The sequence below is a fragment of the Thamnophis sirtalis genome, unplaced genomic scaffold (assembly GCF_051295495.1).
Source record: "Thamnophis sirtalis isolate CommonGarterSnake01/CBP01778 unplaced genomic scaffold, rThaSir2_p1.2 scaffold_1, whole genome shotgun sequence".
Classification (NCBI taxonomy): domain Eukaryota; kingdom Metazoa; phylum Chordata; class Lepidosauria; order Squamata; family Natricidae; genus Thamnophis; species Thamnophis sirtalis.
Window position 1 is genome coordinate 44,703,822 of NW_028261381.1, and position 18,093 is coordinate 44,721,914.

The window sequence follows — 18,093 nt, forward strand, 5'->3', positions numbered from 1 at the left end:
TAAAAACTAATTTTACATACCAAGTTTGCTAAACATTTAATCCTTTTTTTAGTTGAATGATGCAACTTTACAGATGTATCAAATAAATTTAAATGAAGGTGTTCCTTTACTGGTTAGCAACATATTCACACACACCCACACCCACACACCCACACATGCAAGATGATTGAATATAAGATTATATTTTCTTTTTAAAACTATTATCAATCCCAATACTGTATATATTATTTTATCTGCTTCCCCATTTGCGTATCATTAAATGTTGCAAAGTTCCAACTTTATTTCAACAACAGGAATAGCTCAAAAAACCTTTCCTGTTGGTTTTTATATTGATATGCCGTCTCCTTCCCACCTCTTTCATATCCCCAACAATTCACAAAAGGAAATTGCATACTTTTAAGGCTCTTATTTTCCCACCAGGAATCACCGCAATTTTTACTTTTCATTACATCCAGCGGGTTACTTTTTTTTTTTTAACCATCCACCTGTCTAAAAAGGCAGCTCTGGTAAAATAATCATTGGTGATTATTTTGCACGTTAATTTGCAAACATTAATTTGCAAACATTAATTTGCCTTCTTTTAAATGGGTATGTTATGATTGGCAGCCATTCAGTAAATTGGCAATCTTCCCCTGATCATCATAACAGCACATGGTATGTTATCTACATATCACATACACTGTCATTGATGGCAGTCTCCATCATCCATCTTTTATCATATTATGACTTTATTCTCATTTTGTTCCTTTGTCATTGTATATTTTATTCTACTATTTTACTTCTTTTTATATGCCTTTCATTTTTCTTCCTTTTTATTATTGTAAGCTGTCTAGAGTAGCCCTAGAGCGAGATGTGCAATAGCAATAGCAATAGCAGTTAGACTTATATACCGCTTCATAGGGCTTTCAGCCCTCTCTAAGCGGTTTACAGAGTCAGCATATTGCCCCCAACAATCCGGGTCCTCATTTTACCCACCTCGGAAGGATGGAAGGCTGAGTCAACCTTGAGCCGGTGAGATTTGAACAGCCGAACTGCAGAACTGCAGTCAGCTGAAGTAGCCTGCAGTGCTGCACTCTAACCACTGCGCCACCTTGGCACAAACAAGTTTAACAAATAACAATAACCATAATAATAATTAAGTCCTCTGTTCCAAAAGTTGAAGAATCTTACTATCATTTGTACAAACCATTGCTATAATTTGATAACCTTCTACACCCAAGAAGGTAAAATCATATATTTGTAGAGCTATGGTACCTACAGATTTCCCCTTGTTTTCATAAATAATAGTGGGAGGACTAAGAAGGGGATCCAGTCAATCCAGGTTTTGCAATGGTTGTAATGTTCTTTGGAAATGAACACGGGGGACAGGTAGAAGAACCAATATTGCACAGACAGTTGTTGTGCAAAATATATCTCAACACAATCTTCCACCCCCAACCCTGAAGGAAAAGGGATGTGGGAAGAATCTCAGATGGGACCCTCTCTAGTTTTCTGGAAAGTGAAAATAAAGGACGGAAGACGTACAGACTTTCAGATTTGCAGGATCCTCTTATTAGAACCTTACAATAAAAGTAGTGCTGATGCTTTGTGCTTCTTTTCCGGATTACCTTCAAGGGCTGATAGTGATGGCAATTTAAAACACTAAGCTTTGTTGCCTTAATTTTCAGCATGGTGTAAAAATTATTCTTTCATTGTTGTTGGCTTTTATTAATTGTTTTAAATAAATAAATAAAATAAATAAATAAATACATTTAAATAAATAAATAATGGACATAGCCGACAACATATTGGATTGTCTGTTTATCTCTCTGTGTGTAGAATTGTATTGCCTTTAATACATGCTTTAAGTCAAGATGTCTTATCCCACTTTGGGCGAGATTAGATTAACAACTGAATTTCCCTGAATTGCACATGTACTTCAGTTTTTATCCAAGAGTTAAAAAGGACATACTATAAAGCTAGACAGTTAGGTCTTTACTTTAAATGCATGCCTTTATTTAAGAATAGGTTGTGACAAGTCTCACATTTGGGTAATGCGTCCTTCATTCTCTCATAGGGGGACCAAACTACGGTCCCTGTTCTTGAGGTTTGAAATAATGGTAGGACCCCATTATAGGAAAAAGTTAAGAAAATATTTGCAATTGCAGAATGATAAAATTTTATCAGATGTCATTTTGGTAACCGTACTGATTTGCTTGTTTTTAATTACTTGGTCAAACAGGAAATTGTAGTTCAAATAGCACTAAGACATGTATATTTCTTTAGCAGGTAATAATGATTTTTTATTATTATATTACATAGCAGGTTTTTTTTTTAAATCTGCAAAATATTTTAAGGTTCATACTATCTCTGCTTATTAGAAATTGTCTATATTGGCTGACAAACAAAAATAAGTGCTGATTTATACTTTTTCAATGTAAACATACAATTATTTTTGTATATATAAAAATAGCGGAAAGAAACCCACAGTTTCTTATTTTGCTTTTAGACAACTGCAGTGAATATTTGCATGCCAGTCATGCATTCCATCGTATTCATGGAAGATATAATTTGCATTTTTATCATTTGCATATTGCATAGAACACAATGCTATCATTTCATTTTCACAATGAATTAGAAAATAATAGCTTTCAGTTCGATTCTGGAAAAGCTAGTTTGTACTCTGTGCAGTGATAACTGGAGCAATATAAATCTTAAAATAGCAGGTTGTGTTTTAATGTCATGTTTTGATTCTCTCGTTTATGTTGTTTATTGTAGCATGTGATCTGTATTGGAGAAGTTTGGTTGAGAAGATTAGGCCTCTATCAATACATTTTTTAATGCTTACCAGTTAATTAGAACTGCGTGCTTAAAAGAAACAATTCAGAAATTTTCAAAAAGGAAACCAGGCATTAAATTTCTTAGCTTTTTTGGGGGGTGGGGTGGGGTGGGGAAGTGACTATAGTTCCAAGTGAACATATAGCGATGTAATGATATTTTAAGTCAACATTAATCTATATTAATGTAAACAATAACTTTTAGAAATTAAAAGTTTTTCACCTCCATTCTTGAAAAACAGTATGGCCTTGGTTGATTTTCAATAAATAGTTCTGGAAATAAATTTTTTGGGATGTCTTATTTTCCTTTTGGAAAGTATTATTTTCTTGTACTGTAGATAACTTGTATTTTTGTTGAATGAAATGTTGGATCATTGAGAAAGCTATTCATAAAGTCATCTAGGTATAGTTAAATATTGGCATACATTGTTCAGATAATCCAGATAGTCCTCAACTGATATTCAGTTGCTTAGTAACTATTCACAGTTACTCCCCAAAAACTACATATGGCTTGATTTTCAAGTTACAATGATCATCCTTCCCTTCACATGATTGCATTCAGTGGCTCACCTTTATGGTTGTTTTCGGCAACTTTAAGTCACTTCACAATGATTTTCTATGTTTTTTGCTAGTTTCTGGCATTTATTTCTAGTTTCCAGAAAAAAAATGCCCACTGTATTTGCTTAATAACCAAGGGCTACCCTTGAAAAGCGTTCGGAGACTGCAGTTAGTCCAGAATGTGGTCGCGCGAGCGATATTGGGTGCACCAAAGTACACCCACGTTACACCTGTCCTCTGCGAGCTGCACTGGCTACCAATTGGTCTCCGGACGCAATTCAAGGTGTTGGTTATTACCTTTAAAGCCCTACATGACTTAGGGCCAGCGTACCTTCGAGACCGCCTACTGCCACATACCTCCCAGCGGCCAGAAAGGTCCCACAGATTGGGCCTCCTTCAGATGCCGTCAGCCAGACAGTGTCGGCTGGCGGGCCCCTGGAGGAGAGCCTTCTCTGTGGCTGCTCCGACTCTTTGGAATCAGCTACCCCCAGAGATCTGGACCATACCCACTCTCATGGCCTTCAGGAAAGCTGTAAAAACTTGGCTGTTCCGGCAGGTCTAGGGCGGTTGACCTCACTGTTGAGGTCCAGCCCCGATTAGAATGAATGTATGAGGTGTTGCTATTTTAAACTGTTTTTTTTTCATTATGTGTTCGTTATGTGTCTTTTTCTCTCTCTTTTTTGTAAGCCGCCCGGAGTCCTTCGGGATTGGGCGGCATATAAATTTAATAAATAAATAAATAAATGCATAAATAAATAAATAAATAAATGCATTCACTTAATGACCTCCCATTCACACATAACCATGGTGTTCACTTAATGACTATAGCACTCACTTCACGACTGCTACAAAATGTCATAAATTGGGTCTAGTTACATGGTGACCAACTTAACAGCTGCACAATTTATGGCTGCAATTCAGGGCTAAATTATGGTTGAAAGTTGAAAACATCCCATATATGTTACACTGCTCTCGGTTGAGTCCCATTGTCACAGTACTTTGAAGGTATGAATATATATTTAGTAATTAACAGAATTTGTGTGTCCAAAGTAGTTTAATTTGATCCAAACCACAGTTGTTCCATGCTGTCTATTGTTTAGAAATCTTAGAAGTAGTTTGTAAGTGCAGCTAAATTCCTTGCTATGTTTTCTGGTATTTTCTAAATATCTGTAATTTCCATATAGGATTTGGTATATTTTGTATATGAAGTTGGACTTAGTTTAGATGGAACACCATTTTGGTACTTTTGTATGATAAATGTACTCTTCATTAAGAAAGTTATTGTTAATCTCTTGTGAACAATTATTCTCTTTTCTATTTCTAGTACGTACATAGACAATTGTGCCTTCTGAATAAACACAATTAAAATGAATCAGTGGCTGGCATTCGCTTTGGTACGTTTATAATTTGTTTTTCTAGAATTCTAGAATCTACAAAAAAGGAATTAATTTCTAAAAAGAAAATTACCTTTAATTAAATGCAACTCACATTTTACTAATTTTTCTATGTTTCTTTCAGTTACTGATTTCTAAGTTTATCATAATATTTTTATATGATACTGAATATAAAGAAAACTAAAAGGAAAATTTTTGGATCTATTTAAATATGTATTTAAAGCTCAGATACATATATAGACTTCCGATAAAGAGATTTACACTGGGTTTTTCTTTCTGAATATTCTCAGTGCTTTTGATAGATGGACTTGTCAAGGAATATAAGTCCAAGTTATTTGTCTGGCATTTCCATGATGTATGTGGGTTTGACAGTGTTATGGGATTTTTTAAATGCATTGTTTGTATGTTCATTTGGCTTTAACATTTGGTTTTGTTTAACAGAACAAAACACTGCTTCTGGAAAGATGGGTATACAGTATCACAATCCCCTTTCCTAATCAGTGTAGTATACAGCCATCCCACTATAGCCATTCCAGTTCCAAACATAACTAGTATTTTTCCAAAGCCAGTTGTGTAGAGAAAACAGTATACACAAACAAAATAGAGAGAATGCACTTTTATAGTAAGTTTGTGTGTGAGCATCCAAAGCATCATTCACAATTATGTTTTAAGCTTATGCATATGTTTAAAACAAACATAATTTGCTCTAATGCAGTGATTTGCTAACCGTATTCCATGGAAAGTCTTTCCTTAGAGGGGTGCGAAATATTTATTTTGGGCAACTTGTCCTGAGTACAAATGAAACATTGTTTAACAAAAGCTTCTTGAGTACCACAGTCTCTTACCAACCCATTTGGATCAGCTTTGTTGTCTAAAGATAATAATTTTCAGTACAGTGTTAAATCTGTGGATTCTCCTGTGAGCTGCTTGGAGAATCCAAGCATGGGTTTAACTTCTGTTTGTCTGCCCGGTGACTGAGTTATTTTAGAATCTTTGGCCATGCCTCCTAGGCTTGACTGCCTCCAGTTTTTCCACTCAGTCAAGCCCATAAAGTGTGACTTTTGATCTATCCTCAATCACTGAGAAGAAAAAGAGAAATTTTACCTCAGAATTTTCCAATAATGAGACTGCATCTTATTTGCTCCCTTTGGAAGGCTCGTAGTTGCCTTGCGGCTGGCTAATAGCCTTTTGACAGCCACATTTAACATTGCTTTCTGTCAGAGGCCTGGTTCAGCTGTCGTGCGGCTGATTGAGCTCTCTGCGAAGATCGCCGGTACCCCTCTCCAGACAGGATGAAGAGAGGCAGCCTCAGCAGCAGTTTCGGCAGCGCTGTGCTAGCGGCTTCAAGACGTCTACTATGCAGGGCGCCACTTCTAGTACAGGGCTCTGCCATTTGGTCTATCATTGGCCCCCAGGACCTTCACCAAACTACTGACAGCAGTCACAGCACACCTCAGGTCATGACCAGTGCGTGTGCAGTGTTATCTGGACAACATCCTCATCCAGTTGTTGTCCATCATTTAGGTGCAGCAGGATCTTCTCACCACAATTCTAGTCTTGCAGAAGCATGGCTTCTCAGTGAACATGGAAAAGAGTCATTTGTTTCCTGACACAGACAGCTACATTTGGGGGTGGTGATCGACACAACAACTTGCACAGTATCGCTTTCCCTAGATCAGCAATCCGACATACAAGTGATGATCTCAATTTGGTCACAACAACTGGTGCCGCTGATACTTCTCTCTTGGTTGTTAGGGAAGAGAATCTGTATTTCAGTCGTCCCTTGGGCAAGGTTACACGCCCGCCTGTTGCAGTGGTTCCTGTTGCCGCACCAGAGATCCATCAGAAGAACTCCACCATCAAGGTATGGGTACCCCCAAGAGTTCATTGATTGCTCCTTTGGTGGATTCCCCAGCCATAGAAAATGGGTCTCTTCTCAAGGAACCATAACTTTAGATGCCAGTCTGTTCAGTTGGGGCGCACATCTACAATCCCAGATATTGCAAGGTCGCTGGTTACAGGAAGTGCTAGAGAACAGCATCAACTGGCTGAAGCTCAAGTTTGCCCATCTGGCCCTTCATAGGTTCAGAGATCAGGTAGCCGGCTGACATGTTCTTCTCCTCATGGACAACGTGGATTCCAAGGCCCATGTGAATTGCCAAGGGGGCACTCACGCCAAAGCCCTGATGCAGGAATTGGAGAAGCTAGGTCTGTGGGCAGAGGCTCATCTCCTCTCCATTCAAGCATAACATATTTTGGGAGCAATCAGCATTCAGGTGGACTGAATCAGCAGGTCCGCCATAGACCAATCAGAATGGCATCTTCACCTGGATCTCTTCCAACATATATCTGACAGTTTTGGCTGACCACGAGTGGATCTGTTCACCCGATCGGAGAATATTCATCTCCTATGATTTTTCTCCAGGTTTCAGACATTGGAAGCAGAAGGAATAGATGCTCTCCACAGCCCTTGGCCACAGGGTCTCCTGTACACCGCCCCCCCTCACTCTCATCCCATGAGTCTACAGGAAAGCTCTCATGGAAGAAGCAGAGGTCCTATTGGTCACACTGTACTGGCCCAGACGTCCATGGTTTGTGGACTTGATCAGCCTATCTGTCTCCCATCTGTGGAGGGTAACCCAGAACAGGATCTCTCTCAGCCAGGGGGAGCTGGTCCACCCAGAACCTCAGTGGCTCCAGATAACCGTCTGGCACTTGAGGGGGTTATCCTGAGAAGGGGAAATTTCTCTGGACAAGTCATCCAGACCATCCAGGCTTTGAGGCGTGACTTTACAAACTGTATTTATGACATGTCCTGGGTTGCATTCTGCCGGTGGTGTTCCACCAACTTAATCGACCCCTTTTCGTCTTCGGTATCTCAGGTGCTTGAATTCCTGCAACACGAAGTCGACAAGGGGTTCGCCCCCAACACTCGCCAGAGGCAGGTCACCACTTTGTCCATGATTCTACAAACTGACTCCAATCGGCCTCTCTCACAACATCCACAAATGTGAATCTTCCTCCTGGTGCGGCAAATCTGTGACCACCAGTGATTCATTGGTATCCCACATGGGATCTTCCCCTGGTTCTACAGACTCTTATCAAACTACCATTTGAACCTTTGAAAACAACAAGTCTCCGTCTTCTGACGTTTAAAGTCGCCTTCCTTGTGGCTGTCACCTCCGTAAGACGAATCTCAGAGCTGGCAATTCTCCCCATCTGGGATAACCGTCTGGACAGTGTCATACTCAGACTGGACCCATCCTTCATTCTTAAAGTAAACACATGTTTTCACAGGTCTCAGGAGGTCGTTTTACCTGATTTTTGATTTAACGCCAGTCATCCCACTGAAGAATGGTGGCACAAATTGGATGTCAGAAGGGTGATCTGCCACTACATGAAGAGGATGGTATCCTTCCCTTGAACTGAATCATTATTTGTCACCTTTTAGCCTGCGTCCATGAACAAGAAAGTGTCTTATTCTACAATTGGCAGATGGTTGTGGCCTGTATAGTGATGGCCATGAGCATCAATCCAGACAAGTCCCAGGCCAGATTACAGCTCATTCCACTTGCAGCGCAGCTACTACTTCCACCTGGGCTACTCAGCTGTCAGTGGAGGAGATTTGCAGGGCTGCAACTTTGGCCTCTCCATTGACATTTATCAGAAATTATAAACTGGACTCATTTGCCTCAGCCGAGGTGTCCTTTGGGCAGAGGGTCCTCCAGAAAATTAACGAACTAGACAGGACCCTGGACCAGCCTATTCTTCGCCCATGAGACACTAAGCTTGGGTATATCCCATGCTTGGATTCCCCAAGAAGCGCACAGGAGAAAGACTATTCTTTTACCTGAAAGGTAGTTCTCTGTACGCTGTGAGAGAATCCAATCCCATCCGAGAGGCCTGGGGCCAGCATCTATGGGAATGGTCATGGCGTAGCACGCCATTGTTCGTCACAAGTCTTCTGGTCCACATCTTTGTTGAGAAACTGGAGGCAGTCAGGCCTAGGAGGTATGGTCAAAGGTTCTAAAATAACTCAGTCACCGAGCAGAAAAACAGAAGTTGAACCCATACTTGGATTCTCCCATAGAGCACAGAGGACTACTGTTCAGGTAAGACAATGGTCTTTATCTTTACTTTTTTAAAAAAAATGCCAGTTCAGACAGGAGCTCCGTTATGACATTCCACAAAGATTTGCCTAGGAAAGGATACTGCTAAGGCAGTGCACAGACATACAGAGAGAGTATCTTGGAGTTGAACAAATGATCAGTAGCAAAGCAGTGTTGAAGATGCCTCATGTCAGAGGAGTTGAGTTATTCCAATAGTTCTTTAGACATCTTGATTAGGCCAGGGGAATCAAGATATTTGTATTCTCCCCGCCCCCCCTTTTTTTACAGTTAATCTTATACGGAAGGTAAAATACCTCTTTTTAGATTAATGCCATTTTTCCTAGAAAGGCTTTCATCACTAGCTAGGACGTTTCCTTAGAGAAAATGTGGATCTGAATATCCCTAATAGCATATTATTTAAGTAGAAAACTAAAATCAAGGTTTGCCAATGACACTTTTTTGAAATGTGGATGGATTTCAGTGCATGGGATCAGAATGAAGTGGTCTTTTGAGATTTTTTTTGTCAGTTATTTTGTAAATTATTACCCTTTGCTATTTTCCCCCCATTGTTTTAAGGTTTCAGTTTCAGTTTATTAAACTTGTATGCCGCCCTATTCCCGAGGGGACTCAGGGCGGCTAACAAACCAAATAGGGAAGGGGGGCAATACAAAGAAAACAAACAAGACAAAACAAAATACAAAAAACAGATTAAAAAACTCATCAACATTGGCTAGCTGATGGAATCCGGAGGAGGCCTAATCTGTGGGATCTAATTGGTCGTAGGGAGGTAATTGGCAGAAGGCGGTCTCTCAAGTACCCAGGTCTGATACCATGTAGGGCTTTAAAAGTAAGTAGCTTTAAAAGCTAAGGTGTTCTTAGCTGCCCAGAATTGTATTCATGAAATGGGTGACTATATAAATTGTTTGTATTCATGAAATGGGTGGCTGTAAATAATAAAATGTGCTAATCATATGTAGTTATTGATTAAAATGCTTCTTTTGCTGTCTCTATCTCTCCCTGTGTTAATTTGGCATTAATACTCCTTTCATTCAAGTATCTTCTAAAAATCAACCTATTCCATGATAATGAAGATTGTAAAATAATAACTCTAAGCACTTAACTTTAATTACTGTAGTAAAGTCTTAATGTCAGGCCTGCATTTATATTCTGTTTAGAATTTTGGCCTGCCACACTTTCTCTTTATTGCTGTTTCTTTAAGTATAGTCAATGGGAGGGGGGAATAGAAGGAGTAGGATTGTGGAATGTATTGTTTTTCATTCTTTACTAGAAGTCAAGGTCATCCTTTGTCTCCGCACTTTCACACCTGACCTGTAGCAGTTGGGCGTAGATGCCAGCGTGGAAGAAGAAGATTGGACCATTTGATGGATTGTGGGTGTGGGGACAAGATCATGAACTTTTAACTGGGTGGGATTCTGATGTAACTTCCAGAGTTGGAATCCCACAGCCAACATGCCTGTCTTATTAAATTGGAACTTTAAGCATAGTTTTGCCTTCGACTCTGATTTAATTCTGCATGGTATTTAGAACGCTGACACTTAAATACAGTGAGCTGTATGTATTAAAATATTTATTTATAGCTGACTGTAATTACTGATATCAAAGAAACATAGTGATTGATGACCCAATCGATTGATAAATCAAAACTATTCCATAAGATCTTCCCAAGATTGAAGCATTGTGAAATGCTTTTATTCTGATGCAGTTTCCATTGCATAGATTAAATTACAGGAGCATAAATATCTTAATATAATAAGGTCACCGAAGTATGCAAAATGTAAAATGGTAAACCCCTGGCAACATTTATAAGTTAATTCTTAAGCTTACTTTACATTGCATTTTATGTGCCATCTATTTTGTAGTGCTAAATGATAATACCTGTGGGAAATGGGAATAGTGAAAATGATATTTAAATAACAGAAACCCAACTTAAGTCAAGAGAGGAGCACTGATTAATATGCAACATATGATATGTGTTGAAGTTTATAGTCCTATCTGAAATTACATCTTACCATTGACTATGTACTATATGAACCACTGTGATCTATTGGCACCTTAAATGTGCATCCGCATTAACAGTATAGAACTTTAACTAGGGAGTTGACCAGACTTTCTTTGGCAAGGAATGTAATATCTTGGGGGAAAATACCAAAAAGATCATCTGTCACTTTACCATCAAGAAATTCTCATTCAATTAACCTGATCCTTAGTTGCATAGGGGTAATATGTCATAATCAGCACTCATTAAGATCATTTTCCAACAATTGCTTCTTTGGATGTACAGTAATGCCATTGTGAGACAGAGTTCTTTTTATAATCAGACTTGATTATACTAAATCCCCATCTTTTTTTACAACATCTCCCATTGACTTAATGCATATGTTAAATAGAATGGAGAACTAGTAGAACTATGAAGACATGGTGGGTTGCTGACATAGTACAGAAAAGAAGTCCTGTTGGCACTGCTTTTTTAAATTCCCTGCCCAAAGTAGAATTGCACTGTTGTCAAAGAATGCCTACTAGTCCTATAATAGTCAGGTTACTCAAAATGATTCCATGATATTAAAAGGCACTAAAAATCTGTCTAGTGCTGTCCATCAGTGTGGTTCAACTCATCAGATAAATGTCTATGTGGACCTATAATCATTTTATTATATCAACCCACATTTTAGCTTTTTAATAACATATGGCATTTCATGGGCACCCTGGTTTTATTTTCCATATAGTTGCAGTACAACTATATTATAGACACTGTTCCCTGAACAAATAAGGATCTTAATATTTGCCAGGATTTCAGTGGAGTGAAATAATGCTTTCAGGTTAAGTCTTCAAAGAAGCTGAATTTAGAAATGGTTTGTTCCAGCTAGTGGTCATTGTTAAATAAATGCTTAATTATAAATCTGAAAATGTGAAAAATTTAATCCATTTATAATCCAGAATTTTAATTTATACAGTGAAAATCTCAAAAGATGCCCTTGCCAAGAAAAAGTAATTTAATGATAAGATATACCATTACTTGAAATAATATGAAGGAATGAAAATAGGTCGACGTATTAAAATATAAACCAACCTTTGAATTAAATAAATCTCTGAATGTGGCCCTTTTCCCTTTTAAATTAAGTATTCTTTTGGAATATTACAGACCCTTGTAATATGAAGTTGCTGTTCTTTTCGTTTAAAAAGTTAAATTGCCTTTCTTATCCTTTTACTTTTGAGATGTCCTGTGATCTCAATTCCCAGAATTTGCAGCTCAATACCTCCAATTGAAAAATCAGGGAGCTCTAATTTTATGATCCCAAATAAACCATGCTATAAAGTATAAAATTTTTGAAAAGAATTTTTTTTAAGTAAGGAACATACAGTGTTGATTTAGAATAGCAATAGCAATAGGACTTAAACTTATATACTGATTCCCACTGCTTTACAGTCCTCTCTAAGTGGATTTACAGAGTCAGCATATTGCCAACAACAATCTGGGTCCTTATTTTACCAACCTCGGGGAAGGATGGAAGGCTGAGTCAAGCTTGAGCCTGGTGAGATTCGAACTGCCAAATTGCAGGCAGCCGGCAATCAGCAGAAGTAGCCTGCAATACTGCATTCTAACCACTGCGCCACTGCGCCTCTTAGGATGAAAATTTATGCATCTTTCTTCACACATTTTTTCTAACACATGCAATTCTGTACATCCTTTTAATACACAGTGGCTCAGCAGTTAAGATGTTGGGCTTGTTGGCTGGAAAGTTGGCAACTGAAGTTTAAGACCCGAATGCCACATGATGGGGTGAGTTCCTGTCTTTGCCCCAGCTTCTGACAACCTAGCAGTTCAAAAGCATGCAAATGTGAGTAGATAAATGGTATTACTTCAATGGGAAGGTAACCAAGCTCTGTGATATCTTGTTGGCCAAATGACCATAGAAATGTCTTTTGACAGCACTGGCTCAATGGCCTTGAAACGGAGATGAACACCACTTCTTATAGTCAGCCATGATAAACTGAATAAAATTGGCAGGGATTCCTCTTTTTTTCATACTATAGAGTTGTTTTCAGCAAATTACTCTAGTCACGAGTTACAAAATTTGCTTTATACGGTAAAATCCAGCCTTTATAAACTTGTGTATGGCATCAAGAAGCTTATCTGAATGGTTGCCTCATGATGTCATGGTATGTACTTTTTTCTTTGGCCTCATTGTAATTAGGAACAGAGAGAATATTCGAACACATCTAATGCAATGTGCTTTTTTACATTATCATCATTAATGTAGATATTTATAAATTGCTTTTATTAGTGAACTAAATTACAGCATTTGAAATAAAACAAATATCAAGCTATAACTGCATTATTTTACTGCATTTCTTCAGTAAGTGCAAATTAGGAAGTTTCAATTAATATGTGAATAAAATTGACTACTTCCTCCATCCCTAATCATTTGACTGGATAATTTCCCTCTCTTGTGCTAGTGTAAATGCTACACTGGATCAGAAGATTTCTGAGGGTTCATTATATCCATTAACCTTAGCACAATAATTGCCAGGTTTACAAAGCAGGCTGACAGACTACACTTCATTCTAATGTTTGAAAATGATTAAAGTATAGTGTATAATATGTGTTTAATTGCATAAGATTTCTAGATTCACTCTCCAAAAATTTTGGAAGAGCAGAAAGCTTTTCCTGAAATTCTGCGGACTCTGCTAATCAATGGCTGTATTTCACATTGTACTTAGACATGGCTTGTTAACTATCATTTATTGAATAAATCGAAATCAGCTGGATATGCACAGCTTGCTTAGCCAGTGTTTATAGAACACAATGACTGAGATAATATAATGCTGGCAAATTACATTTTATTTTAGTCTTCCGTTGAACATACAGTAGCCAATATCCCGTAATTGAGCTAGATGAATCTGTGATCAGACTTAGAACACGGCAGCTTCCTTGGTTCCTACCCTGCTTTTTCTTTAACAGTTTTTTTTGTTGCAAAGTCTATTTAGGGTTATATTATCCCATTTGACTCTAATCAAGAAGACCTGAGCTATAAACAGTAATTGTGCAGCTCACTTTCTCAGCAAAGAAAAGGCAGATCTCTTTGCTTAAGTAAATATCATTTGCATTATATTCTTATTTTGTAGCAGATAGGTGTTGTTAAACAGAATTCATGCTGATTGTTAATTTTTCTTCTGGCAATTAAATACACTATGTTGATACATTTGAAAAAGTTGGTAATTCTGTATAATTGTTTATGACATGATTAGGATATATCCACATCTATAGCTTGCTTGCTTGTTTGCGTGCTTGCTTGCTTCCTAAGAACTAAGGAGAAATTTCCTGATAGAACAATTAATCAATGGAACAACTTGCCTCCAGAAGTTGTGGGTGTTCCAACACTGGAAGTTTTTAAGAAGATGTTGGATAATCATTTGTCTGAAGTGGTGTAGGGTTTCCTGCTTAACCAGGGGGTTGGACTAGAAGACCTCCAAGGTCTACCTCTGATATGATATGATATATTCATTCCTTCATTCATTTTTAGAATAAAGAAATTAGTGCAATTCTTTCTAAAGTCAATGCATATGAATCAATGAGACTTAAAATAGACAGAATCAAAAGAAAAGAGTTCTATTGCATCTTAAAAGTATTAATATTGGCTCTTAATTTTAGTTTCTCCAAGAGTTGTGGCCTTAAAAAGGATGGGACAATTTAATCCTGTTTTGTAAACTAGATGGAGTACTAATGGCTCATAGTTTGGCATTTGTTCTCATTATTTTTAGGTTAGAAGAAGTGAGAGGAAAAAGGCCAGCTTGAAACTAGTTTGTGGAAAAGTGTGAAAATAATGCTTTGTGCCATTTAATCATACAAAAGAATATATCAAACTTTCCAAGATGGGAAATGCTACATTTTAGGCTACTGAATGAAATTGCTTATGATCTTACACAAACATCAATGTGTTGGTGTTGAAATACCAACTAACTGGAAGAGGGCAAAGGTTATCTCCTATCTACCAAGAGAGGAAAAGGGGATCTAGAAAGTTACAAAACAGACCCATCTCTTTATCTGAAAGGATTCCAGAATAGGTCATAAATAGATCAGTCTGTAAAATTGCATAATGATTACTAGAAGCCAGGATTGATTGGTCAAAGACATATTTTGTTGCCCTAGACAAAGTCATATTCTGGTGCCTTCTACGGTTTGTCTCATTTTCTAATTTTTCTTAGGAATTTCAAAATGATACATTTCTTCCCCCCCTCCCCCCCAGTTTTTGAGCTTATGATTTTTAGCCCTGGACATTATTTTTCTTTTCAGCACTATTGCCATCATAGGGCAACAATTATGTGAATTTATTTTGAATGGGTGCACCAGTGCACTTTTCTGGGTAAAGGTACTTGTTGACTTACAATCATTCATTTAGCGACCATGCAGAGTTACAGCAACACTGACAATTTTTCACACTTATGACCATTGCAGGATCGCCATGGCCACATAGTCAAAATTCGGCCATTTGGCAACTGGCATGTATTTATGTCGTTTGTGGTGTCTTGTGGGGGAGGTCATGTGGTCATCTTTTATGACCTCGGACAAACAAAGTCAATTGGGAAGCCAGATTCATTTAACAATCATGTTACTAAATAACTGCAGTGATTTACTTAACAACTATGGCAAGGAAGGTTGTAAAATGAAGCAAAATTCACTTAATTGTCTCACTTAGCAGCTGAGTGCCCATGGACAGGCATATGCCTGTGGAAAGCAAAGCTTATTCCCTTTCCCCCTGAAACTCATCAGGAGTCTCTCTCTCTACCCTTACTTGTAAAGGAAGTCCTGGAAGGTGTACTCATTTTTATCCAGCATCACACAAACACACACACACACACACACACACACACACACACACACACACTCAGAAGGCCTGCCTGACTTTCAGTGCTGCAGATTCCAAGAATGAATTCCAATAAAGTTCCCAACAGAATTTAGAAGTTCTGAATATGAGTGGCTGACCCACAGGGAAATGAATAGTTGCCTGCCACACCTATTCATCTCTGCCCCCTGCCTTTTGTCCCCAGAGCTAGTCTGGGGCTTAGCTAGCAGTTGTGGCTCTTAGCTAGCAGCGGTAGTCCTCTACCCAGGGACCGCCCCTAGCTTCCTGCTGCTCTTCCCTTCTCTGCCTTCTGCGCATCCCCACATCAGGCACTGGACCTTCTCTTCCTCATCGGCCATCTCTGGACTTGGGGGCTGTTGTCCCTCCATCTGGGGGCTGATGGACGGCCTAGGCTCCACCTCTGTCTCTATTTCTGACAGCTGCATTCTCTCTTCCCCTTTGGAGCGCTCTGATTTCCTTGATGCTGGCCTCGATTCCCACTTAGCCTCCTCATCTGATTCAGCAGCTGGGAGACAGGCCACAACAATAGGAAAGGCATAAATAATAAATTATTTGACAAAATACCCTATTAAATTCTGATTAGTAAATGTGGATGGGAGAGCACTATAGTTGATTGAATCATGCCCAAAGACCTTCAAAAACATTGATGGTTTCCTAGCACAGTGGAAGAAGGTATCAAGTTTCTCCACAAAATTCGATCTAAGTAGGGCTGAGCAAATGTGTGATCCCTTTACAACCTGTGGACTTCAACTCCCAGAATTCCTGAGCCATAATTGCCCATTCCTGATCTAGAACCTTGTTTTGTGCACCAAGTTATATTTTACAAGATGGGCAGCTATATAATTATTTAAAAATGAATAAATGGATGGATGGATGGATTAATGAATGAACAAACATACAAATAAACCAAAGAAATTACTACATTAGAAAAAGGCACTGACTTCTGTAATGCATTGTATGTGTAACAAAGGAATATCATTCAAGGTGATTTAATAGGTTGGAGAGATAAACACATTTCATAGAAAAAGTGTACTTAGGAAACAAAATCAAATGTACCATTTTAGGATGGTGAATATATGACTTGGAGGAATTATTTGTCATCTCTGAACAGCAGTTGCTTCTAGCTGAATGTGACATGGCAATTTGAGATGGCTGGAAAAAGGAGAAATGCAATTTCAGGTTGCACCAATTAAAAAATAGTGGAATCATGTGAAGCAATTCCATTTTATTCTCTTTTGGTCAATCCACCTGGAATATTATCTGTCCAACCTGGAAAATGTATTTTAGTGGGGAGTCAGGCGAACTAGGTTTAACCGATATTTAGAAACTAAAAGCTATGAAAAGAAATGAAAATAACTGGAAAAGTTAAGTGTTGAGAAGTATGAAAGGGAATATGATCATGCTTTTCAAATCCTTGAAAAGTTGTCACACAGTTCTGTTCTTATATTGTTCTAAAATAGAGAGCATGGAATAATTAATTTTTTAAAAATTGTTTCTGGTTCAATGTTACTTAACAGTAATTTTGACAGTGGAACGAATTACCCCGTTATGTTGCTTCCTCCTTTATTAGCTATGTTCACACTTTGGCTGGAGAGCCATCTTCTTACAGATGCTTTAATTTGAATTGTATTGTGGGTCAGAAACTGGCCTTGATGTTGTAAATAGCATTTCACCGTTCAAAGGTTCTATAAAAGCCAGTGTATGAACTTTTAAAAAATATATAGAAAATTATCTGTTGTTAAAGATAATATTTTTGCACATGAAGGTCAGACACACCACATCCATTCATTGGATCCACAGATTTTTCCATCTGCCTCTTGCTATTCTTTTTAAATGCATAATTGTTTCACCATTTCCCTTTTTCTTCATTTTTAAAACTTGGTTATTGGAATGGTCTTAATCTATTAGTGATTCATACCTGATAGTGTTTGGAAGGGATTGTACATATAGTCCTCAACTTATAACCACCATTGGGAACAGAATTCCCATTGCTAAGCAAGAATTTCCAGCACTAAGTTGTTAAGTGCGTCACACCTGATTTTGTTAAATGATTATATTTTGTGGTTAAATGAGCCACACCTGATTTTTATGAACTTTTTTGCCATGGTTGTTAAGTGATTCATGCAGTTCCAAAGCAAATTTTGCTTGCCTCATTGACTTTGTAGGTTGCAAGCTGACTAGAAAGGTAAGAAATGGTGATTATATAGAAGGACAACTAAGCATGGGTCAAAATCTATGAAACGTGGACATATATAGAACTTTAAGATAATGAACAAAGTGAGATGTTTACCCCATGTTACTTTAATACATGAAGGGAAGTCTAATGAACACT

General features: G+C 38.1%; 1 protein-coding gene across 5 annotated transcripts in view; it reads left to right on the forward strand.

The window, feature by feature from the left end:
• NCKAP5 (NCK associated protein 5) overlaps window positions 1-18,093 on the forward strand; it is a 615,409-nt gene that overhangs the window by 204,893 nt on the left and 392,423 nt on the right. The window contains exon 1 of one of the 5 annotated variants that reach the window (XM_087711247.1): window positions 12,698-12,734. The exons of the other annotated variants lie outside the window; for them this stretch is intronic. Coding sequence (XP_087567373.1) covers window positions 12,727-12,734 — 8 coding nt within the window. The 5' untranslated portion in view covers window positions 12,698-12,726. Of the gene's footprint in view, window positions 1-12,697; window positions 12,735-18,093 lie in introns of those variants that run through there. 5 annotated transcript variants of the gene reach the window in all.